This window comes from Rhinolophus hipposideros (genome assembly GCF_964194185.1).
Source record: "Rhinolophus hipposideros genome assembly, chromosome: 9".
Taxonomy (NCBI): Eukaryota; Metazoa; Chordata; class Mammalia; order Chiroptera; family Rhinolophidae; genus Rhinolophus; species Rhinolophus hipposideros.
This window is the reverse complement of record NC_138055.1, coordinates 18,655,585-18,682,230: the sequence shown is the minus strand read 5'-3', so window position 1 is coordinate 18,682,230 and position 26,646 is coordinate 18,655,585. Positions and strand designations below refer to the sequence as shown.

The following is a 26,646-nucleotide window of genomic DNA, read 5'->3' as shown; positions in this document are numbered from 1 at the left end:
AGAATTTCTGAATTGGTCAAACCACTATGTTGTACACCTGAAATTAATATAAAATAATGAATGTCAAGTGTAATTGAAAAATTTAAAAAGGAGGGGAAGGGTAAAAGGAAATAAGTTCAAATTTCCAGGAATAAAATAAATAAGTCGTAGAGATGTAAGATACAGCGTAGGGAATATAGTCAATAATATTGTGATAGCATGGTATGGTGTTAAATGGTTGCTGGATTTATCATGGTGATCATTTCTTTAGGTATACAAATGTTGAATAACTATGGGGTATACCTGTAACTAATATAATATTGTATGTTAGCTATATTTTAACAAAGATCTTTAAAAAAAAGAAGAATTTCTGAATTAAAGCCAGAAAGACCAGAAACTTTACCTAAGTTCCACTCTAATCTGTGTGGTGGCAGAACCAATACCCACCGATAAAGATTTCTTGAAGATTATTTGAGAAAGATAAAGGGTCTAGTATAGAACCTCGTGTTGCATACTAGAACCTTAAAAAAAAAAAAAGGCTTTTTAAAAATTATTTAAAGACAGAATGAGAAACACTGGTTTTGGATATTTTTTGGCATCCAAGGTGGTGGTCAAATAAACATATTTTTAGCAACTAAGTATTTAGTTATGTTATTTTTTTATATTATATTATTTGTTTCTTTGTTTCTAGGGTTATTCCTAACTGTCAGTTCAGGTCAAAAACAGCACGTCTTAAAACTTTTACTGCTAACCAGATTGATGAAATAAAGGACCCTTCTGGACTCTTTTACATCCTTCCTTTTCAGAAGGTAATTCAATTATATATCATTTCTAGCATTATAGACCTGAATTTAAGGATAATTTTCAAATGTATGTATAAGAATTTGTATGTATGGAAATATTTTTTAGATCTTTAAGAAAAGGTTATTTTAAATTTTAAATAAGATCTTATTAAAACCAAAACTTGACATTGTCTTGTTAAAAATAAATGACCATGATTTAGTTACTGATTGTGGGTATGGGTACTGAATTTTACTTGTTTGTGTTAAAGCTAAATGAGATAAATACATTAAAGAAAATAAATATAGAGAGACATCTCCCCATACTGGTGTCTTTTGTTCCTTTGACATTTTGGTTATTGTTAATTTGTAATTCTTTGAACTTTTAAAAGGAAGGAAACAATTGGTTTGAAATTCAAATAGCATTAGACTGGTGAAAGTAACCATAAAGAGACAGAGTCAGTGATTTAGGATATATTAATATGATTTTTTAAATTGTTCAAATACTTTTAATAATTAAATTTATAACAACTTGTTTTAGGGTTACTTGGTGAATTGGGATGTTCAAAGACAAGTTTGGGATTACCTTTTTGGAAAAGAAATGTATCAGGTAACAAATTGGAGTATGAATTCAAATTTCTATTTCCATGTTTTATTCAAACGAAAAATTAGAAGTTATATTTTAAGATTGGTAAACTTCTAAATATGTTTCAGGTATGTATTTAAGTTACTTCGTATACTGAGCCTAGCTGTGATTTTCAAAATATTAAATAAGTCCAAGTGAATAGAATTTCCATTTTGAAGTGGAATTTGGGATTGAGAAAAAATAGTCTGTGTGTAATTCAAAATTAAACTTTTACTTCAGATTTCTATTATTCGAACAATTCAATGTCTCGTTTTTATTTTCACAATAAAATATTTTTGCCTGCATATCTAAATGTATGAATATTATAATATGAAAAATTTGTACTTCAATGTCTGTTGTGTGATTTTAGATATACTGAGAGAATGTGCAAATTTTAATGCTTCTTAATATGTGAGAGAGAATTATGTAAACATTAAATATCCTCAAGCTTCTCGCCTTTTAACTTTTAAAAACAAAATGACAACAGCCCCAATGGTTGTAGTTATATCAGTCATTATTACTTTTGCATAATTATCTTTAAACAATTTGATAGTACCATTTTATTAATGCTACCATTAAGAGAGTTAAATTGAATAATAGTTAAACTACATGAATTCTGTAACCAGACCCCAGGGTTCAAATCCTAGCTACGTTACTAACTAGTTATATGAATCTTGATAACTTACTCAGTTCTTCTGTCCTTCTGTTTGCTCACCTATAAAATGGGTATCATCAGATCTGTCTCCTGTTGTGATTGGATTATTCTGAGGATTAAATAAGTTTGTTTATATATGTAAAACAAGTGTTCATAATTATAATCACAAAGTTATAAAACTTATGGGGTTTTTTTCTCATAGGTTGATTTTTTAGATACTAATATTATTATCACAGAACCATATTTTAATTTCACTTCAATTCAAGAATCAATGAATGAAATCTTATTTGAAGAATACCAGTTCCAAGCAGTATTAAGAGTAAATGGTGAGTTAAAAGTTTTGATTGAAATTGAGTTATGTGAATATGGATATGATAGGATAAAGATACAGTTAAAATCCAAGAATATTGGGTGACATTCTTTTAGATTTGAAGGAAATAAAACATGGAATTTAAAAACTAGATGAACGCTTAGAGATTTCGCTCACTTTATCTTTTTACTAATATGATATTTCTCCCTAATGAAGTTACTAACCACATATTTCTAATCTCTTAAGCATTATTGTTTCTGGGGTAGCTATCTTTTCTGTGACTGATGTGTTTGCTATTGTTATTATTCATTGAAATAATGTTAATAGTTGAGGCTGCCAACATCAGGAAAAAGAATCTATAAGTATCATTCACAAGTAAGTTTATTAAAGGTTAGAATTACATTACATGGCTGTACAATGAAAGTATTCAGATATTTAGCTTGAGAAATTTAAGTCTATATGAGAAACAATGTAGTGTAATAGCTAAGAGCACAATCCTAGAACAGTGTTCTCAACCAAGGGTGGTTTTGCTCCTGGGGGGACTTTTGGCAATGTCTGAAGACGTTTTTTTGGTTGTCACAGTTGGGAGGGTGTACTGTCATCTAGTGGGTGGAGGACACAGATGCTGCTAAACATCTTACGATGCACAGGCCAGCCCCAAAAGAAGGAATTATCTGGCCCAAAATGTCAAAAATTATAAGGTTGAGAAGCCCTGGCCTAGAGTCACACTGCCTAAGTTTGAATCCTGGCTCTGTTACTTTCTAATTGTGTGGCTTTGGGCATATTCTTTAACTTCTCTGTGCTTCAGTTTCTGTAAAATGGGGTTGTTCTGAGGATTAAAACACACATGCTCATGGAGTTTAGAATAGTGCCCGGCATGTAATAAATACTCAGTAAAATTATCTGCTGTTAAAATAATTATAAGCTTTGAAATTAATATTTACCTTAAAAATTTGAGCACAAATTTAGATTTACCACAACAGTGATGTTTTAAAGTTTAAGTACTGCCAAGAACTTGTGACAGAATTATGCATATGCGTATAATTAACATTTTTCTTATAAAGTTTTGTTGTGCTTGCCTTAGTTTGCTACCTTTATTGCTGTAAATTAAATATACTTTTATTTAATTTTTGCCTTTATCTTTTTTTAATAGCTGGTGCTCTCAGTGCACATAGATATTTTCGAGATAATCCTTCCGAATTATGCTGTATCATTGTAGATAGTGGATATTCCTTTACACATATAGTTCCTTATTGTAGAAGTAAAAAGAAAAAAGAAGCAATTATTCGGTGAGTTGCATTTAATTTTCATGTTTTTTCTCATGATACAACTGGGAAATGTGTAATAAACTGAACCAAATTTCTATTCTCCATTTTTAGGATAAATGTGGGAGGAAAACTCTTAACCAATCATCTGAAGGAGATCATATCTTACCGGTAATACTGTGATTCTTTACTGTGATTCTTTCTGAGTATATGGTGCTGGCAATGAACTTTTTCAGGCAATTTAAATTTTTTCTCATCTTTAATTATAACTTTAGGTGGTAATTCTGTTACTACTCATAAAGCTATATAGCATATATAAATCCAAATGATATTCAAATTGAAAAGGTGTTTAGCATATAAAATGGTAGTATCTACCAAAAAGAAATTTCCAAATTCTAGGGAGTTAGTATATTAATAGTATTATAAAATTATAAATGTTGTACATGTAAATTGTAGAGCAAATTAAAAATGTGTGTAAGGAAATAAGGATCTGAAAGGAAAATAAATCTGCCTTCTCTTTCCATTTCTTATGTCAGTATACTATTTGAACTGCCTTAACCTTTATTTTTTAATTTCTATAAACCTTAATATATTGATATTTTTGGTTCTAGAATAACTAATATTATTTGTCCACTGTTTTAAAATGAGGAATTAGTATACTTATCCACCTCCTAACTTTTTTCCTGCCTCCTAAATTTTATTTATGCTGTTATTTTAAATTTTCTGTGTTTAAAAACGTAAATAGAATTCTTAAATCTCAATTTCTTGCTAAATTAACTTTGGCCGGTATAATACTGTCCATATTTCTTAGCTCCCCTCTATGTAACATGAGAAACTGAGTGAATCTTCATTTCTTTCTGCCTGTCCTCCCTCCTTTACCTTCTTTCTTCTGTCAGTTGTAACATTACCCTTTTTTTTACCAGCTTTATTGAGATGTAATTCACATATTGTGCAAGTCACCCATTTACAGTGTACAGTTTCATTGGTTTTTAGTATATGCATCTATTACTACAATCAATTTTAGAACATTTTCATTATCTCCAAAGAAACCCACTCCCATTATCTCGAGTCATCCACCCAGCTGTAGGACATTTTTAAAAAACTTTTTATTCTGACGTAATTATAGACTCAGGAAGTTGCAAGAATGTTACACAGAGCTCTGTATACTGGATATTTCTTAGATTGGAAGCAGCAAATTGGAAGGTTGAGACAGATGGGAACATTAACCAAAACCCAGGCAGTTTGAGTCCAGAGCCTGTACATTTAATCATTCCTCCGTGCTGAATGGAAAAAACTTTATATATTTTGAAAAGCAAGGCTGTTGAAGTTGAACTTGAAGAGAATAAGCTGGAAAGGATACCTAGAAATATGTATGGAAAAGAACAATAGTGAAAGGAGACTTTCTGTAGTAGGTGATAAAACGTTTTAAATTGTAGTAATTAAATTAAGGTGATGCATGCAGATTCACTGATCAGTGAAACCGAATAGTTAATCCTGGATCAAACATTATATGTTAAAAAAAAAACAGTATATACTAAAGAAAGCATCAGAAGCCGATGAGGAGGGGGTTAATTATTCAGGAAAGAATACAGGGAAAGTTCGCTCTTTGTAGAAAAATTAAAATTTTACTTTGCCTCATACACTAAAGTTCAAGTGAATTTAAGACTTACATATAAAAAGAAAACCACAACAAGAAAATATTTAACTGAGTTGGCTAAGCATAAAAACAATAGCAGAAATAAGAAAGGATATATTTTTCCTACATACAACTTTTTAAAAAATAAACTTTTATAGAAGTAAAACACACACACACACACACATATATATATATATACATATATATATGTATATATATGGAAAAGTTTATAGTCTTTGAGTGTACAAGTGTACAACTCAGTGAATATACCCAAGTAACCAGGACACAGTTCTAACAGAATATTACCATCACTGTAACTTCCCTTTTGTTCCTTGTTAGTCTGGAAAAACGACTGACCGCCAACAAGATAGATTTTGCCAGCCTTTGTGCTTAAGTACATAAAAAATGTAAAACTTATGTATGTCAAAAGCCTTTGTAAACAAAACTAAAGTAAACATAAACTTGAAAAAATAATTTATTAGAAACTACCCTGGTATAAAATGGTTAGATAATTCTCAGAAAACAAATGGTCAGTGGCAAAGATAGATTATTAGAGAGTTACATGCAGTCAAAGGATAAATATGGGTAATTCTAGGACATAAAAAAATGTTAAACACCTATAGTAATTAGATTCAATTCAAATATTAAGCATTTGTTTAGCAGGTTGGGATACATGAATTAACAAAACATAAGAATTCCTCTTTCTCATGACACTTAGTAAAGAAATGCAAATTAAAATACCATTTTGTACAATCCAGATTAATAGAATCTTTTTCAAAAGATGACTTTGTAGATTTGTGATATGGACACTCTTATTTGCTGCTGATCAAAGCATAACTTGGAAAAACTTTTCTGGTAAATGATTTGGCAGTATACCAAAAGACTAAAAGTATTTCATATTCTGTGTCCTAGAGTATGAATAAATAATGAGATAACCAGAGTTACAGACACAAAACCTATATTTCATTGATTCTGAGTTGTACTTTTTTTACATTTTAACATCTGAAATTGAGATGAATCTTCCAATCATTGGTAAGTTAGAATTGTCACAGTTTAATTAGCATTTTTCCTTCTCATTGGTACTATTGTGCACCTAAGAAAAAGCAGAATATGGTATATATGAAGCAAAAAGATAGAAGCAATAATAATGTTTTTTATTTATTGAGTACAGGGACTATGCTAAACACTTTAAATGTATGATTAGAATCCTGTGCTTATTATAGCTATGTTAAGTCGGTGATCTTATTACCATTTTAGAGTTGAAGATACTGAGTTCCAAAGAGGTAAAGCAACTAAGCTAAGTTGCAATTAAACCTAAGTCTCTGACTCCAAAGTCCATGTTTATAAACACAAAAGTATTTTTCCTCCCTATTCTAAACTTCCAACGTTAGGAATATTGATAAATATATTTTAATAGACTCCTCTGAATATTACAGGGCAGTACAGAGTCATTTTTAAAGACTATGTAATAGCATAAGAAAATGTTCATGAGATAATGTTTAGTCTAAAATGTAAAAAGAAAACACGTACATAATCAAAGTGCAGAGAAAAATATTCAAAGAAAATAACCTCACATTTTTGTTTGTTTTTTAAAAACCTTTACATTAAGTCTGTGTTTTCTTTGATTCACTCATCAAATATTTATTAAGCATCTACTTTGTGCCAGGTTCTGTGTGCTTACTCTTAATACTTATATACTTAATACTTATATACTTAATACTTATATAATCAGAAAAGAAAGAGCAAAGAGTTAAAGCAAGATTCTATTCAGAATGGTTAGAGGAAAAACTTTGCTCCTTAATTGGATAAACCTTACCACTTAAGACCTCTGTTTTCAATTTCCTCCTGCAAACTAGACTAATACTTGCCTCAGGGACAACGTGGAGATTACATAAGATAATGGACCTGAATATTCCCTAAAGTTACAAATATTTTACACATTCAAGAATTCATTTAAAAAAATTAGTTACCCAAAATTTAATTCCAGAAAAAATGTTTTCAATGATAATTGTAAGTTACATTTAAATTTTTCCATTTTAAATGTTATAACTTTTCTTTCTCTTTAGGCAGCTACATGTTATGGATGAAACACACGTGATTAATCAAGTAAAGGAAGATGTATGCTATGTGTCTCAGGATTTTTATAGAGATATGGATATTGCCAAGTATGTATAACGGTAATCTAACAATTGGGAAGTTGATTCTTGGGTAATGTTACACGTTGTTAAAGTATTTTATGTCTGTATTTTGTTTTTCAGGTTGAAAGGAGAAGAAAATACAGTAATGATAGATTACGTTTTGCCTGACTTTAGTACAATTAAAAAGGGCTTTTGTAAGGTAATCAGAAAAATCCTCAATGGTATTTCTTCAAGTGACCACTTCAGTCCGATTTGAAAAGCATGCAGCTGGGATAGACGGTCTTACAGAGTTACAGTATTGACTACTGCCCTCCTGGTGGCCATTTCTCCAGGCACAAGTGCATAAATGATTAATAAATACAAGTATCTCACTAAAGTTATTTAGAAAAAGAACTGTTAATCAAATGATAGCACATGGACAGATCTGGAGATATACAGTATTATTATCTATGTTATGGTTAACCCTTTGCTGTTTACTTAAGAATTAGTTTAAATCCAGTTAGAAGTTGGTTATTTGCCTGTTGTGAGTATTACCGATACTCACAAAGGGAAACATCCAATCTGCTTTCAAAATGTTGAGAAGTATTTTATCTTGGATGTCAAAATAAAGTAATTTCTCCTTATGTTTGATCAGGTCAGGAAACTATCAGTTCTGTGTTTGGATAAATGTGAAATTTGCCCTTCTAGTTACTGGGTTGATGAGAAAGTTAAAAATCTTTGGTAAGAAATGGAAGCATATTTGCACAAGGAGACATTAATGGTAATTTTCACTGCAGTATACTTTAAAAGAGTGAAAAAATTGGGAAGAGTCTAAATATCCACTAATGGAAGAAGAATAAATAAACATATATTCATATTATAAAATAAGCAGTAGTGAAAATGAAGTAGAGCTACATGATCACCATGGATAAGTCTCAGAAACATGTTTCTGTCTAAAACATTTAAAACATAATAATGTCTAAAAGCAAGTTTTAGAAATATATATACAGTTTCAGGCTATGTAGAATAAATTATGTTTAGGAATATATGTTTGTATGAAATACATATAAGAATGTAAGTATGAAATAACAGTATAAAACTATATATATATATGAATGATAACATCAATTTTAAAAGGGGAGTGTTACTTTATCTGTAAAGCTGCATTAAACTGGTTGATAGATACATGGGTTTTATATAATTATATACTGCTTTGTATGCCCGAAATGTTAAAAAAAAGAAACTTCAGCTAGATTATTGAGGTGAAATACAAATCAGAATTCAGAGTAGGCTACCCGATGTCTTATAAAATTGAAATCGTCTTGCAGTGTCCTTAGAAGTAGATCCTTGTGGAAGTACTGGGGCTGTCTTTTAGAGGAGGGAATTGGGACAGATTATGGGATCAGGTTGCATGGAGGACATAAACTAGGGAAACTGGAAGCCCAAGTCCTACATAAGTTATAGAATGTGTTCTTACCTTTATACGACAAGGAAAACTCCAAACAGATGGATATCAAACTGCTTTCTCATTAAGCACATTTGACCATCCTTATATATTATAGCTGATTAAAACACTCCAGTGATGTAAAACACCTGAAGGCCAGTTTATAGCGCTCTGTAGAGTTAATGGTGGATGTAAAGTAATCCATATTTCTACAGGGGTGGACCCTGAGTAAAGTCTCAGTGATTCCCAATTTCTCCAAGCCTGACTGGTCGTTGGAATCAGCTGGCCACTTGAAGAACAATCAGTATTCATGTTCTCAGTTCCTGTCCCTGGAAATAGTGTCTGAGTTTGAAAACTTAGGCTTAATCTTAAAAAAAAAGTCACCTTCAGATGGTTGGACTGTCAACTGGGTTAGGAAATCTTTTTCTTTTTTAAAATGTAGTTCTCTCCTACCCTGCAAATGACAACCTGTCAGTTTATTGGACATTATCTACTAAACTGCCAGTTTCCTTCTTGCCAAATCATAAGCCTTGTTTTTTCAAACCTGCACCTTATCTACTGAGCCAGCATATAGGTGTGGTTATTCCGCTTGATTATTGTTTTACTCATTATCTTTGGAGAAAAAAGACAAACCACATTATTTTGTTTACATTTCTTTTATTGGCCTTTGGCCTTGTGATCAGAATCTTCTTGTGGACAGTGCTTCTTTAACTCAGTATAGACTTCTTGTTACTTGTACACTTTGATATCAGTTAAGTGGACAGAGTCAGTTGGAATGGACTTTTGCCAGATGATGGAATGTTACATTGAATGTCTGTTCCAAAAATAATGGTTTAACCTTTTCGTTGTCAATTAATGTTAACATTTATACTTTATTCACAATGCATGTTAAATCACGCATATTTTAATAATTTTTAAAATTTAGAAAGTTATACTTTGTTCATGTTAAGATTACTCATAAGATGAATTATTTTGAATTTAATGTGTGATTAACTTGTTTTCATTGTTGCCTACTAACATAACAACTTTGATAACGGCTGATAAATATTTATGAAATTAGAAAAACAATATATACAATGAAAAATAATTATATTTGTTTGAGAGCCTTTATATGTCGAATATTGTTAACATTTGGACCTTGATAGTTTGTCCAAGAATATTTTTAAATACTTAGGAAAAAGTTACAACCTTGATTTTCTAATGATGATAGTAACAATAACAGTAAGGTCTATAATGTTGTCACTGATTACAACGCATAGAAATTCTGGTTTTATCTCTTATCAGAAAATATAAAGTATAATGCGTAATGCACTTGACTGACCTAAATTGAGAAAATAGCCTTCATGATTAATGACTACCACATTCTGCAGAGCCATTGTAATTTAAACTGATCCTTTCTTTCATGGTACCAGAAAGAAATTTATGATGGCTGCATAGTACCAATGGCCTACATTGACCAAAATAGCAACTCCCAGAAGCCCTTATAAATTCCATCATTTTTCTCTGTGTAAAACAAAAACCTTTTTGGAATTGCACTCTTAAAAGCCAACTATTTGTAGTTTCAGATTACGTATTAACAATTAATGGCTTTAGAGCTAACATTCAATAAGGATATATAGTTCTAGCTCTATTCTCTAGTTAGATATTTGATCTTGGGTAAGTTGCATGACCCTCTTCTATAAAATCAGAGCTATGGACTAGATAACCTCTAATTTTTGGCAACGGACCTCCAAGTCTGCATTTGTCTCAGGTTATTTTGAGTGTTGAAAAAATGAGTTCTGTCCTTTCAACTCAAGCCAGTATCACTTTTCAATGAATTTATAAAATTATAGGAAATATTTTTTTTTCTTTTTTCTTCTTTTTTTAAAAAAATTATTTATTGGGGTGACAATTGTTAATGAAATTGCATAATTTCAGGTGTACAATTCTGTATTACATCATCTATAAATCCCATTGTGTGTTCACCACCCAGAGTCAGTTCTCTTTCCATCACCATATATTTGATCTCCCTTACCCTCATCTCCCTCCCCCCACCCCCCCTTACCCTCTGGTAACCACTAAACTATTGTCTGTGTCTATGAGTTTTTGTTTCTCATTTGTTTGTCTTGTTCTTTTGTTGTTTTTGGTTTATACACCACATATCAGTGAAGTCATACGGTTCTCTGCTTTTTCTGTCTGACTTATTTCGCTTAGCATTATACTTTCAAGATCCATCCTTGTTGTCACAATGTTCCTATATCATCTTTCCTTAACGCCGAATAGTATTCCATTGTGTATATATATCACAACTTCTTTATCCATTCATCTATCGAAGGACATTTTGACTGTTTCCATGTCTTGGCCACCATAAACAAAGCTGCAATGAACATTGGAGCACACGTGTCTTTATGGATAAATGATTTCAAATTCTTTGGGTAGATACCCAGGAGAGGGATTGCTGGGTCATATGGTAATTCTATTTGTAATTTTTTGAGGAACCTCCACACTGCCTTCCATAGCGGCTGCACCAATCTGCAGGAAATATTTTTTCATTCTACCTGAGAAAGAATACTTTATCTGTGAAAGAATAATATTTTTTGCTAGTGTAATAATAGTTTAATTGAGTCAAAAGTGATTCATAGTTCTTCCTAAAGTATTGTGAATATTGTTCAATTTTTAGGATATTTTTATTTAAAAATAAGGTTTTGAGCATGGAATTTCCAAATAACAAAAACATCATTTGCTTACATGCCATTGTTTAAGAGCTTATTGAATACTTACTGTGTACCAGTACTATGCTGCGTAGTGGATATGTGATGGCGTACAATATAGACTATGAAGGATAATACAGGGTGACAGTAGAGAGGAATGGAGGGACCTTTATTTGGGAATCAGAAAAAAGCCTCTCTGAGGAGGCTGAAATCTGAACAGAGAGGAGATGACTGATTATATTAAAGAATCTGTAGTAATCTTTGTATACATTACTCTTTAATAAGTTACTATTTCTTTTCATATGTTTTAAGTATTTTTATACTTATATAAGGATTGGGATATACTCTGATATGGGAGGAAAATTGCATGATATGAGTCAAATGAAGTGAGTGTCTATAACTGAATCTAGAAGAGCTGATGATTCTTAGTAAAATTGAGAGGGACCGTTATTTTAATGATGTGGGATGTTGCAGAAGATTATTTTTTCTGGCCCCATCAGGAACGTAGTTCACAGATAGGTGGGTTAGCAGGAAAAAAAAGAGAATTCCAGTGATAATGCCCAATGCCTAAATCATTGAGAAATCAATTTTCAAGTAGAGATTGCATCTGGAATCAATCTACTGTTATAGGCAGATTATGAAGTTCCCACTCCTTAGTTCTCCTTTCTTTCTGTGTTAAAATGTGTGGAATGAGGCCAGATTATCTCCAGGGGGATAGTATATTAGAGTCAGTAATTATTTGTTTTAATAGTTTAGACAACAGGAGAGAAGGCCACATTTTTCTGAGCATCCCGAAACTTCCAAGAACATGGTTAATATATTAGTATTACATATTACTAAATGTTATCAGTTATGTGAGCTAGATAATGTAGCTTAAACATTTTATCTTATTTTTCTTTAAGCCAAGAGAAGAGATGGTGTTAAGTGGAAAATATAAATCTGGGGAACAAATTCTTCGTCTGGCCAACGAGAGATTTGCTGTTCCAGAAATACTCTTTAATCCTTCTGATATAGGCATTCAAGAAATGGGAATTCCAGAAGCTATTGTCTATTCAATTCAGAACTTACCTGAAGGTACATAGGTAAAATATTGAGTAGTAATGGTAGTTTTAAAATATCATAAGCTCTCTGAACCATAGAGAAGTCATCTGTTTCTTTTAAATAATTTCAGCAAATGGCAAGTCTTTTATTTGTGGAGATTTCCAGATCCAATAATGTATTTGAATAATTCTTACTTTATTGGTTCTAGATTATAAATTTGACATAGCAAAAGTCATTGTGGTCCACTTAAACTTGAATAAATTCATCTCTCCATGAGTATTAAATTGCCATATCCATTTTAGAAAAAGTTTTAACAAATTTTCACGGAATAGAAATTTATACTTAGCAATTTAGTGGTTTTTAGCTGTTGATGGGACTCATTTGTTCTTTCTCTTGTATTTGGATTAATCTATAGGAAGTTAATTTTAATGAGATTGAAGTATGGCTCTTACCAGTGATGTCTAGGTTCTCCTGAAACATTTAACTAAATTATGTTCAGTGTCTTCCTAGTTAATAAGGGACAGTCTAGGCATTGGAAAAAATGTAGCACATAAAATATCTTTTCCTCCCATTGAAAAAAAAGAATGAAAAAGAAGGTCACATAATGCTATCACCCTAATATAATTATTTCACAACTATTTTAATATTAATATTTCATACTAATTTCACATTTTACAGTCATGAGGTATATAACATATTGTCCTAAACTGCCTTAATGTCATGTCATGACACTCAATGTCTATATAAGGGAAATTGTTTCTTGTTTTGTGAACAGAAGCATTATGTGGGATGGCCAGTACCTAATTATTGTACCAATAAATTTCCCTGTGGTGCTTAGTAGGCTTTTAATACTGGCTAACCATATGGCACTTAATGTTTGCCCTCATGTAACTAATGAGTATAGAATATTTTCTTTAAATATTATTATAGATTATGAGTATTTTTCCCTATCAAATGTAAATATTGCATAGTGCTTACATAAATATCTGTCTCAATGAGATAACATGGAAATTTGGACTCCCAAGTTAAAAAGTCATGAAGGACCTCCTTTTTATTTTTACACTAGCTCAGAATCTCAGCCTATATAAAGACCCTGTCCATTTTAGGGAAGAACAATTATAATGATTAAATGGCGGCTACTAGGATGTTACTCATTTATATATAGCTTACAGTGTAATATAATAAGTAGTGATTAGTTCAACCCCTTTAGCCTTTCTTTTAAAAATCTATGAGGTCATACTTCTGTTTAATGTGTCTGTCTAAACTATAATCTGATTACAAAATCTTAGAAATTATAATTTATATGGTTATGAAAAATTTATATAATTTATATAAATTTATATAAATTTATATAATTTTTCTGAACCAGTGACTGTTTCCCCGAAAATAAGACGTACCCCGAAAATAAGCCCCAGTTAAGATCGTCAGCCAGACGGATGCAGTTATGACGATGTTCCAGAAGATGACATGACTGTATTTGAATAAATGTAGATTGTTGTACATGAAAAAATAAGACATCCCCTGAAAATACGCCCTAATGTATCTTTTGGAGCAAAAATTAATATGGGACCTGGTCTTATTTTCAGGGAAGCACAGTATAATCCCTAATTGCTTTTACCTAAGCCCTCATCCTTATCATTCCAGAAAGATAAGTAAACAGATTTTCTAATGCCTTTTTTCTTCCCTTTCTCCTTTTTTTTTCTTTTAAAGAAATGCAGCCGCATTTTTTTAAGAACATTGTTTTGACAGGAGGAAATTCCCTTTTCCCAGGATTTAGGGATCGGGTTTACTCAGAAGTTCGATGTCTCACTCCAACAGATTATGATGTTTCTGTTGTGCTGCCTGAAAAGTAAGTGTTGCCTTATATAGAAACAAAACATGGAAGTCATTTCGTAGATAATGTGGTCTGTAGGCAGACTTGAGTTTAAAACCTGGTTCTGCTACGTTGGCAAGTTTACTTCACCTTTGAGATCCTCATTTTCCTTTTCTCAGAAATTGAACTGACAGACCTTACATTTCAGTGGATTAAATGGGATGAAGTATGGGAAGTGCCAACCATAGTGGTTTGTACATAATGGGCATTCGGTTAATGTAAGATCACTTCCCTATGGTCAGTCAGTCCTCATTCCTAAGAGATTTTCACAGGTAAAGCAATTAGGTTATTATCTACTTGAGTTATCTGAGATGTATCATTTCTTGAGAGTTTCTATCCGGTATAGAAATTTAAGAATTGAACCATTAAGGTAAATTATGTCAGCGTTTGAGATCTTGCTTTCTGGCAATTGTCATCAGTTTTGGCTCAAATAAACTCTTATAAAAATTAAATAAAAGATTAAGTTATGTCAATTCCTAAGTTGTTTTGGAATGTTTTAAAATAATTTAAAATATTTTAACTAACTTTTACACTTAACAAATCTTTCTTAAATTTAAAAAATGTGTTACCCCTCCATCTTATTAGAAAAAGCAGATATCATCATTTCCACTTTAGTGGTAAAAAAAAAATAATTAAAAAAAATAAAAATAAAAAAAAATAAAAATAAATAAATAAATAAATAAAATAAAAAAAAATAAAAATAATTAAGGTAGGTTGGTGCAAAAATAATTGCGGTTTAAAAGGTTAAAAATAATTTCAAAAACCGTAATTACCTTTGCACCAACCTAATAGAATTTCAGAGCTGTAAAAAAGGCTTACAAGATGTCCTGTTCGACGTTCATACTTTGTAAATAAAGAAACAAGGGCCCTTGAGTTGGCCAAGGCCTTACAGTGAGTTAACAGCATTGACCACACTAAAATCCAGTTCTCTTTACCTTGAGGCAGGAGCTCTTACCAAATATGTGTCTAAATATCCCCTCCTCCCAAGTCTTAAGTGGCAGAATTGCATATGAAACCCTACATACCTGACTCTCAGAGTTGTGTTTTAAAACTAAAGTAGAATGTTTCAAAATCTATAGCAGTTAATAGAAGGCCCTATTACTTAAGTTTTATAGCTATCAGATAAAACAATAGCCATTAGATATTAAAATAGTTTTTAGCAGCACTAATGTTCATATACTCTAGAGTATGAAGCATATTGGATTTTGATCCTACATTTTAAATGTAAATCATGCACATGTTACAGGCCAAGGGATCCGCAGAAATAGTTTTATTCTTCGTTTATTCACCAAATCTTTATTGTACATCTATTGCTCGTGTGCGTGTGTGTACACACACACACATTCCCCCTCCTAAAGTTAGAAATTCAGTAAATACAAAACATGTATTAACTTTTTAAATCATTTTTCAGATTTGAAACTGAATTGTGGATAAACAGTAGAAATAGAATTAGTCATAACACAAAGTATAAACCGCTTGTAGATAAAACCAAAGTAAATGTTTAATGTGCTCTAATTATACTTATTGTCCATGTCATACCACGTAACTCTTCATCATGCACTGTTTTCTAAATGTCTCATTTATTAAAGGGAACAAAGTATAGCAGCAAAGCACAGACTGTGTGAAAACAGTCCAGGTTAAATGCTAGCTCCAGATTTAATCTCTCTGAACTTCACTTTCCAAATCTATAAAACGGGAGTTATAATAGCTGTTTCATGAATTGCTGTGTGAATTAATGAGATGACATATCTCTGCCACACACAGAAGTTGGAGTGGTTATGACGACATTTTTTGTTTCAGGCATTTTGGGTCTTTTGCTTGTATTCTTGTTTTTTATTAAAAGTAGAAGGTCCATAAATCCAGGGCACTAGGAAAAAATCCAGAGAACACTTCCTTGTAGTTGTGACCAAAGTTCTTTCTCAGTTTGCTTTACTTCTATGAAGTTTATGCTTATTTTCATACTTCAAATGATTTTCTGTTAAATCAGGTTGGGTAGAGGTTGCCATACTTTAGTTACTAATTAATGTTTCAGTTCCATAAAACCATCTGGGTTCATGTATTTTACCTTTATTTTTAGCCCTATTACTTACGCCTGGGAAGGTGGAAAATTGATATCAGAGAATGACGATTTTGAAGATATGGTGGTAACAAGAGAAGACTATGAAGAAAATGGACATAGCGTCTGTGAAGAGAAATTCGATATTTAAGAAACATTTCTGAATGAACGTTTTTTGGCTAGTTGTAACAAAGGTTTAATTTCAGTGTTCTTTTTAAAGGAGGTTCAGGGTCTGTGTTACCTTTCATCTTAAGATAAAGTCTTAACCTATGTAAATACTTTGCTCGCTCCATGGGTAATTTTCAAAGGTTTCTAAGCTAGGTTATTAAGTAAACTGTAATTCAGCCCATATTTGCATTTAAGACCTAGACTCCCATAACAATGCTCATGCTGTTTTTGAGAGCAGGTTTTCTTTCATTAGAAGATGAAAGGTTGAATGCGTTTTAAGTTTAATTCTTCATAGCTGAAAGCAGAAACTTAGCTGTCTCACTGGTCAATTTTCCTAGAAAACAGTTTTGTATGACTATAATTAGGAATTGGCCAAAGTGTTTTCAGGTTGTTAGGATTTCTTTCTCTCTTAGAGTTAAGTATTTTATTTTAAAGTTTTCATTTTTATTTGTATATACAAAAGTTGGGAAGACTAATCTTGGGGGTGTTTAAATGTTTATTTTTTATTCAGAGTAAGTTTGAAAGGGTAGAGACTAAAGTGTTTTTGTTCACTACTATGTTGGCAGAAATGCATTATTTCACTCATAAAAATACTGTACCAATTTTTGGGTTAAAAAGAAATTTGGAGTTAACTTGAGGTTGTTTAAAAACTTCATACAAATGTCAGTGTTTAGTTTTAAAAACTCTTTTATATAATCCACAGTAAGCATATCGAGACGTTAAAGGCTATAGATTTCCAATTTAAGGAAATAGCTGTCAGTGATCTTAATGGATAGATTAAGTAGGCTTCTCTGATTGCAAACAGTAGAAACTCATGGGGGCTATCCCAAGCCAAACAAAATTTATCAGCAGGACTGAGAACAGCTCATAAAATCTGAGAAAAAACTGAACCTTAGGAAGAATAAAAACCAGATAATCTTAGGAATGTAAGTTATAGAAATTGAGAGACAATCCTTACAGAGCACTGCCATCAAAATACTTCAGCTTCTGTATTTTCTATCTTATATTACTGTGCTCATGAGTCAAATTCCTACCAGTCTCCTTACCTCAGTGAGGATTATGTGCCTGCCCCATGGCTCTGGGGACTTTGACAGTCTACTAAGATAGCCTAGGGTGAAAAAAAGGTAGTTTCCCAAAAGGAAATCAAGGTGAAGAGAGAGATGGTGGGCAGGGTGAAGGAGCTGTCTACTACAATCATTATTTGGGTTAATTATTTGGGTTAGGGCCTGATCAGTCCTTCTTGAACCTAGGCTGGTTATTACAGAGTTGCAACTGATTGTATTTGTGTGATTTCTGTTACTAGTGTATAATCTGTGGGCAGTGTAGCAAAAAGATGCTGGTAGCATTTTGCAACCATACTGTATAATAGTGTTAGAATTTCAAGGTGATGTGGTTGGAGGTCAAAAGATAAACCCCCCATTTAAAGGACTTTCCTTGACTTGGCCAGGACCTCATCTTGGACAGGCAGAATACTGTCACACCAACCAAGGTGTTTTCCCTGTGAGGAGCTGGGGCATTCTTCAAAGCTGCATTCCCCAACCGTGCCCCGGCCCGAAGTCTTCTGTTATGTTCTGCTGAGAACGATGGGTGAATGTTCACATCCTTACTACAGTAAACTGTAATTTCTGTACACAGTGTAGGATTCATCGTGCTCATTTTTGAGACACTAAAAATTCATTTCTGAAATTAATGAACATTGACCCCCAATCCTTTATCTCTAGCATCAAAGCTCCCATGCATTTCTCCCCCCTTTCTTCCGCCTCCCCCACAACCCCACTCCAGTTCAAGCTGTTGTTTCTCAGTCTGGTTGTGTAGGACACAGCTCCCTGGCCCATGCTGGTATTATGAGCCTTGCACCTCCCCCCACACACACTGAGGCAGTCTGTTGCCAGTCGTTGGTCAGCCGCTCACAGCAGCTCTTGCCTGCTGCAGCCCGTGGCAGCTCACGCCAACTTCTGACTGCTTACAGCAGCCCGCGGCAGCACACAGCAGCCCACTGCAGCCCACACCAACTTCTGACTGCTCATAGCAGCCCAGTTCCAGGGAGAGCTGTTGTTCACAATCTTAGCTGTAGAGGGCGCAGCTCACTGGCCCTTGTGGGAATTGAACCAGCGACCTAAGCCTTAGGAGCATGAGCTGGGCTCCACCCACCTGAGCCACCGCCCGGCCCTGCTCCCATGCATTTCAACACCTAATTTTGAAATTTTGTTTCTAGAGATACTATACAGTAAGTTAATTTCAAAGAGAACATTTAACATTAGCTGTAAATAATAGCATGAGATGATGCATTAAAGATTTCTATTATTTTGCAAAAATATTGATTTCAGTTTGAGATTTACTAGAAATAGAGAGAGAACTTAGCTACATTTGAATTTATAATTTTTATTGTAATTTGCATGCTCGGAAACATGTTCCAGTGTTGGCCATGCTTTATATACACTATGAGACAGTAGAGGATTAGGATTTACAGCAATGAGTAGTCAAGATAGAACAGTCCTCTCAAACACTTTTCAGTCTTGGTTTTGAATTTTTTAATTCAGTGGTGATTGGCTTGACATAGCAAACTGATCATGTTCACCTACCTCTTTACTTGTACCAGGTCCCGTTAAACATCTCCAGCGGAGAAGGGAGGGAGGTAAATGAGATCAGGGAGGAAAGCACAGGAAGCGCTTCAGTGTAATTGTGACATTATTTTTTAAGCTGAGTGATGGGCACGTGGATGTTCATTATATTAGAATCTATACTTATTGTGTGTTATATTTTGATAGAAAAGTAGATCCTTAAGTGACTCTGGAAACAAAAAGGGTGCCATTAATGAACAAATGTGGAGGAACTTCTAAGAGATGGAAAACAAATTGCATTAAATTGTTAGAGAAAGAAGAACAAGAAAACCCTTACCCAGATCAGAGCAGGAGAAAACTAAAGACATAAAAACAAGTACAGAGATATTTTAATTCTGGGCAAATACAGAGAGTAGGAGTTCATGAGCGAGCCATTAAAAGAATAAATCGGAAACAGCTGAGCACACTCCCTTGCTTGGAATTGAGGCTCCGCAGTAAGAAATGTTCGAGTTGGAGAGAGAAAGAATAGAACCTGAAATAATGTCATATCTACTAAATGCAGCAGAATTTAAAAAAAAAAAGGTACAGCTGATTGTGGCACTGGTTGATCTATGGCTACAGACAAAACCTCAGACCCCATTAGAAAGAATTCTGTTGGGCATGGCCCTATAGAACTTAGCGCCCCTTCCTCCTGCTTACCTAGGAAAGGCACCATAATCAGAAACTGGATTCACCTACAGGTAGATAGGAATTCATTCATAAATGAAAAAAACAGACACCCAAGCAGTAAACATTTGAGGGGTACTTAACACCACTAGAGAAGCACCAAATCCAAGAAACAAAAACGAACCCTTAAGGGAATATAATAAGCAAAAAGAAACTTTACAAGTTATATTCTGTAAGAGACTGATGAGGGAATATCTATTACAACACGAACAAGTTGTTAAAGACAGATCTTAGAAATTAAAAATAGGATTACTTATGCTTAATTGATAGGTTGACTAGCAGAATGGATCCTACTACTGAAAAACAGAAAGAAGCTGAGGGAATTTTCACCAGAATGTAGCACCACTGAGCCAGCACTGGGATGGCAGAGGAGAGAGGCTAGCTACCGTTTTCCCCCGAAAATAAGACCTAGCCGGACAATAAACTCTAATGCGTCTTTTGGAGCAAAAATTAATATATGACCTGGTATTATATATCATATATCATATTATATAAGACCTGGTCTTACAGTAAAATAAGATTGGGTCTTATATTTTTGTTCCAAAAAACGCGTTAGAGCTGATTGTCCAGCTAGGTCTTATTTTTGGGGAAACACGGCCATATACACAGTATAGGCCGTGCTGTCCCCCTAGAGCCTTCCCTACAGAAGAGGCCTTTGATGACCTTTCACACAGGACAAAAACATCCTCGCAGTTGGGGCTTATTCTGAGATGTCCATTCAGATACTTCTTTCCTAAAGCTTCTAGTTCCCAGGTTTCTTATCTTTAGTTCTCAAGCTTCTGATCCTCTAGTCAAACCGTTAGCCCTCATCTCCAGCCATATCTTCATGCAAGTTGAACAACCGGAAATGCCGCTCTCAGTTCTGCTCCCTGGGATCATCTCCCTTTCTCACTGCAAGTGAGGCATGCACAGAAGCATGCCATTGTCAAGTGGAAGTGGTACATACAAGATGGGACTTAGTGTGCACACTCAGATCATTTACTGCACTGTTAACCTTTCCCTCAACCCACATCTGTGACCTCATGGAGGTGCCCTAATACCAAAGAGAAAAAATTCAACCCTGGTTTAAAGGTAGTTCTGCATAATATGTGGCTGGCACTAGCTACAAGTGGAGTGCTGGCATACATCAAATGTTCAGTGATACACCTGTGAGTGAATGCGGCAACAAAGAGTTGCCTAATAGTGTCACTGATCACACAGTTGTTAAGTGACAGAGCTGCAATTGCAACACCAACTTTCTGTAATGTTCAAAATCTTTTCCAGTGCACAGCAATCGCAGAGTAAAAGCATTTCCACATCCACCTGTAGAGAGTACAGGGAGGAAAGACTTCCAGAAAAAAAGGTCTCAGGAATGACTTTCAATCTTGAACATTATGTATATAAGTTATATGCAGGAAATGTTTTGTCTCAATTTTATTTTTTGGAGTTAGAAAATCTTTTATTTGCCTGGATAGTAGCTGAGAATGTGAATCACAGAAGTTTAAGCAAAGTCTTAAGCACTATGAATCAGGCTGTTAATTCACATGGAAATTTACTGACTGTTCTAACAGGAGGTAAGCTTTACAGTGATTGGAGCTGGATTTTATTTATACAGTGAAAAAAAAATCCTTTGCATGTAACTCCCTCAAAAAGGTTTAGCCTAAAATTGAATGACCCTTGGAAATTCTATTTAAGCCTAATAACTGTAATTTATGGAGCTGTCACTAGGTGGAGGGGCGCTACTGGGTTAGGAATTTCTCTTTAGTAATTAATGCCTCAGAATTTTCAAAAACCATTCCTTAGAAGTCATTCAATAGTAGGCTATATGTTGATCAAAATAAGCTCCATTAGGGCATGTTATAGGAAATGTCATTTTAAATAAAAATGAAACATTTAAACATTGCTGCACAACTCTTCTAGTAATTCTGCTGTTTCTAAATTGAATTTTCCCTCAATTCAGGGCACTCATTTGCTAACATTTTCCCTTCAGAACCCAAGTAGTTCAAGTAGATCCAGTTTTCTGACTCCAGAGCTCCCCTACCTTACCATCCACTCTCCCTCATACCATTGCATTTCTGGTCCAATCTTATCAATACAAATCTATGCACGTAATTTTTCTCATTAAATCTTCAGTATCCTGAAAAATTGAGGGGAGGAATTCTTTGTAGAGGCTTTGAGAAATACCACTGCCAGTACCACGATCTACTAAAATACAATATAGTAGTGAAGCTAAAAAACCAATCTTGACGTGTTTTCAAAATATATCAAGCATCTGAACACATTTTACTAACTGAATTGCTACTCCTCTGTTTCAAGTCACGAGATCTCTTGTCCAGATTATTACAACAGCCTCCTAAAAGGTGTTCCTGCTTCTACCCTTGCCCCTCAACAATCTATTCTCACCACAAAAGCCAGTGTTATCTTTGTAAATGTTGGTCAAATCAGGTCACTGTTCTGCTCAAACCCTCCAGTGATGCCCCGTTTTATCCCAAGGAGAAGCAAAGTCTCTCCGGTGACCTAAAGGGCCTCCACCTCTCTAACCTCATCTCTACCTCCCCTCAGCTCCCCACTTCCTTGCTGGCCCTCAGCACCCAGGCATGCATCACCCCCAGGACCTCTGCTCTAGGAACCATTCTCTCTGCCCAAAACCACCACTCCCACCCTCAGAGCCCTTTGGTTGACTCCTCCTTCCAAGCTTTGCTCAAATTTCACTTCTCACTGAGCCCAATCTTGGCCAACCTGTTTACTACTATAAGCTCCCAATCATCCCCTTCCTAGCACCCATTAAATCCTCTTAACCTGCTTTTTTTTTCTATTGCATTTATTGCCTTCTATCAAACTATATGACTTGACGATGAATGCGTGTGTTTTTTTATTGTCTGTCATCCTCACTTGGATAGAAGCCCCCGCCGCAAAGGCCCGCATATTTGTGTTCTGTTTGCTGACATATTCTAAGTACTTAGTGCGTGGCACATAGTTTCAAAACACAGGAAATTATGTATATAATTCCATATAATATGCCAAACACTTGCATAATTACATCCAGCATTATCAAACAGTATTTTGATGCACCAGAAATGTGTTGAAGAAATTAATATATTTGCAAATAACAACATTAAGTCTGATTTCTTCTTTTTAGTCGGTAGGCACTCCTTCAAATTTTGCACATTAGAGGTACTCAATAAATTATTAAGTGAATAATTTGCCTTTTTGCTTGACACTAACAGCTTAGTAATAAATGTGCCCAGACAAAATGCCAGAGATACCTTGAAGAGCTCAGGGTGACAACCCAGTAGAAACCAGACGAGTTCTTCTGCCTATACTTTAAGTAATGATTTTGTTTGCAAAACTGCTTTGGCAAGAGTTTTCAGGACCACAGTTTTGTTATACTGTAAATCTTCCTGTATTAATATTAAGATTAATACTAGTTTGAACAGTTTTTAAAAGAAAAAAATAGCAGAAAATTATAAAACTGTTATTGCAATTTATTTTTACCTGTTTTTGTAACTTGTATTAGATTCTGATGTAATAGACATAAAGGTAAGTAGCTGTTGTAATTCTTCTCTAATGTTGGGCAACAACAATCTTAGATACAGGTGTGTCACTTCAAGTGCTTCTTTTCTCATTTTCTGTTACATGAGTTACAAAGAAGACAAAACATGGGACAAAAAAATGGAGATTATAGTACGTACTAGTCAATTGAAATGCTATGATGCTGTATTGGGTTTTCAGAGTCTTTTTTTTATTTTCAAGTGTACAAAAGAACATAATCTAGATTCTTTTTTACATTTCAAAGTTTTCCTTATGAAATGTTTCAAACACACCGGAAATTATGCATATAATTCCATATAGTATGCCAAACACTTGCATAATTACATCCAGCATTATCAAACAGTATTTTGCTTTTCACATGAAATTACATGGCCACCTACATAGCTAAAAAAGTGGCATGATGTTAGGTCACCTGATTTTTATTTTGCTAAAAAGTCACCAAATAATACATCAGAAATATTTCTAGACACAACAGTTCTCAAATCCTGTACTATATCAAAATGTTTCTTATATATAATTACCTGAGAGCTAATGTCCTCTTCTACATTAGTTACATATGATAGTACGATTTACATGGCAGGCAACATTAATGAAGTAAAAAAAAAAATTCCATTGAGTACTTTGATGTCATAGAAGAAAAATATTAAAATGTAACATATAACATTTAATTCAACTTGTATCTTTAAAAATGTTTTTATTATGCAAAAAATTAAAGTTGAAACATCTCTTACCTAAAAGTTCAGTAATTCCTGAAGGAATATCCAAATGCTCATCAGTTAACAATCTCGCTGATTATAGCACTTTACTATGACATCAAAGAGTATCTTCTGTATCTTCAATCTCATCTCTTCATTTCTGTTTTGCACTAACTGCTGACTAACCAAAACTATTAACTGGTCAGGGGAATATTCCAAGCATTCAGTTGCTGCCTTAAGCCAGTTATCAATCCTGGAGGAAAAATACAAAACAAAACAAATCAAGGGTTAACATTTCCATTTAACTACCTAAAGCTGTTCTGATAAACTACTGTTTGACAAAACAATCAAATCTAGCTTATGTTTAGCCAAATCTAAGGAAGAAACTATTTTTCAGAGAATCATTTCAATAAATTTTGCTGGATGAATGAGGAGTGAATAAGAGGGAATAGCTTTTTTTCCTCACCAAATACCACCATACCTTTCTATACCTTTATTTTCAAGGTGTTAAAATATTTCTGGCCACCTTTTCATTATTTATTTCTAATTTTGTTAGATTTGATTCAGAGGAGTTCATCTGTACTGTTCCATTTCATTAGTGGTTCCCTTCCCTTTCCCACTCCAATAATTAGGTGCCTATTGTTCTGTTATTTGAAAATAAGACACCAACTATTTCCCCAAACAATATGCACTGTTGACCCCACCACACACTGTCTTCCCTTTCTTCCATCCCCACCCCAATAAGAAATTTAGGATCTTTTCACCCCTCCCTTCCTTCAGTGATGCCTTTGAAAGGCCTTTAATTCCCCCTTCTCATCTGCCACCTTCCCAAGCCCCAGCTTTTGCTGAGATAGATTAGTATTTATTATAATTTCCCTTAATAGTATGTCTCTTCTGTTTTGACTTCTTATTTAGCACTTACATTTTATACATTCCCACATAGTCTTACCATATCAAATTGGAACTATGTGTGTATGTGTGCACGTGAGTACAAAATGAGAGAGAAAATAGTACAGATCAAAATTCGTTGCCTACCAATATTTTCTTTCCTCTTATGGTTTTGGCTATTTCTTTGTAGCATTTTTAAAAGCATTCTTCAAATATTTTCTTGGACAGGGTTCCCAAGTTATATACTCACTGAATTCTTGATAATCCTCAAATATCTTTCCTTCTTCCCTTTTCCCTTCCATCTTTCTTTCTCTCCCCCCACCTCCCACCAACAGGTGAATGGTACCATACACCTTGCCTAAGATGTGTGACTCATTATCTTCTAGATTCTAGTGTTGCAAATGAAAAGATTAATGACAATTGTATTGGTTTTCTTTTGCAGATAACCTATCCTTTCCTTCTGGAAGCTTATAAAGGCAGATTGGCTGCTGTCTGTTTCCTGCAGAAGCATCCAAAGAAATCCTGTTTCTTTGCTGGTGTCCCTACACTCTACCTGACTCACGAGCTAGAGAAGACTCAGCTCTTTGTTTGGCCCTTTCTTGGCTTATTGTGAATTAGGGAAACTTGCCGTGTGCAAACAGGACCACAGTTGATTATCTAAGGGGTCCGCAGGTCTCTTATCACCAAGCTCGTCCCAGGATCTGGAATTTTCTGGTCATCAGCCTTAGAGTCTGATGTTCTTTTCTTGTTTGGCTCACATGAGAAAAAGGATCGTATCCGTTCTCTCTGTTGGAATTCCAACAGTACACACGGTCTTATACCTATAGTTCCTGGCAGTAGGAGTGACAAATATATTGGAATTCAAAGTGAAAGAGAATGGAGCCTCATTAAAATAACTGGGTTCCCTGAACCTCTTCCCCACAAATGAGGCTGATTTTATGATAGGACTTATCTCATTGGACCGTAATGTTGCTTCATGAATGTCTCCCCCACTAGACTGTGGATTCTTTTAGGGCAGGGATAAAATAAACTCGTAGAAACTGATGGTTAATGTTATTTGCGGGTCATAAAACAGAAATGATAGAGCTTTAGCAAACACTGAACTGGTGCAGGGAGAGAATGATAGACAAATCATGACTGTAATAATATGAATGAACCCACACTGATTTCCAATCATCTTGCAGGTCATAACCAGTGACTTTCTTTGTTAGATCAAACGAGAATTCACAGTGATAATTTCTAAAACAGATGGTATTAGCTTATACATATGGATATGTTCTCACATCTTAAAATACCTAGGGTGAAATATGTGAAGACCTTTTTAGTTATCAATTATTAGACAATAAAAATGGTCACCGACTCAGGAGACATAAACTTGGAATAACCTCTCTGTCTAGACAGGCATTTGAGATAACAAGATCTTCCTCTTTACTTCATTGAAGATTTTGTGCTTTGACTGGAGGCTCCAAAATATTTTCCAAGAGTGGAAGATGAATCATTTGAAGAATATATAACAATGTTTGTTGATTCCAGACATCTTCTCTAACATAGAAAGAAAAATAACTATCAGATTGAGAAACAATACACATTCAGCCAATATTATAAAA

General features: G+C 33.9%; 2 protein-coding genes across 2 annotated transcripts in view; one reads left to right on the top strand and one right to left on the bottom strand.

Moving 5' to 3' along the window:
* ACTR6 (actin related protein 6) overlaps window positions 1-26,490 on the top strand; it is a 27,862-nt gene extending 1,372 nt beyond the window's left edge. Inside the window, exons 2-11 of the mRNA XM_081059511.1 lie at window positions 671-788; window positions 1,300-1,368; window positions 2,241-2,364; window positions 3,502-3,637; window positions 3,728-3,784; window positions 7,316-7,414; window positions 7,508-7,586; window positions 12,403-12,574; window positions 14,252-14,390; window positions 16,492-26,490. Coding sequence (XP_080915637.1) covers window positions 671-788; window positions 1,300-1,368; window positions 2,241-2,364; window positions 3,502-3,637; window positions 3,728-3,784; window positions 7,316-7,414; window positions 7,508-7,586; window positions 12,403-12,574; window positions 14,252-14,390; window positions 16,492-16,621 — 1,123 coding nt within the window. The 3' untranslated portion in view covers window positions 16,622-26,490. The remainder of the gene's footprint in view (window positions 1-670; window positions 789-1,299; window positions 1,369-2,240; window positions 2,365-3,501; window positions 3,638-3,727; window positions 3,785-7,315; window positions 7,415-7,507; window positions 7,587-12,402; window positions 12,575-14,251; window positions 14,391-16,491) is intronic.
* DEPDC4 (DEP domain containing 4) lies at window positions 23,396-26,646 on the bottom strand (the record flags this gene model as incomplete). The annotated part of the gene is given in 6 exon segments (XM_081059512.1): window positions 23,396-23,522; window positions 23,524-23,533; window positions 24,188-24,244; window positions 24,247-24,404; window positions 26,396-26,472; window positions 26,476-26,646. Coding segments are annotated over 6 exon segments (582 nt in total). The 5' UTR covers window positions 26,629-26,646.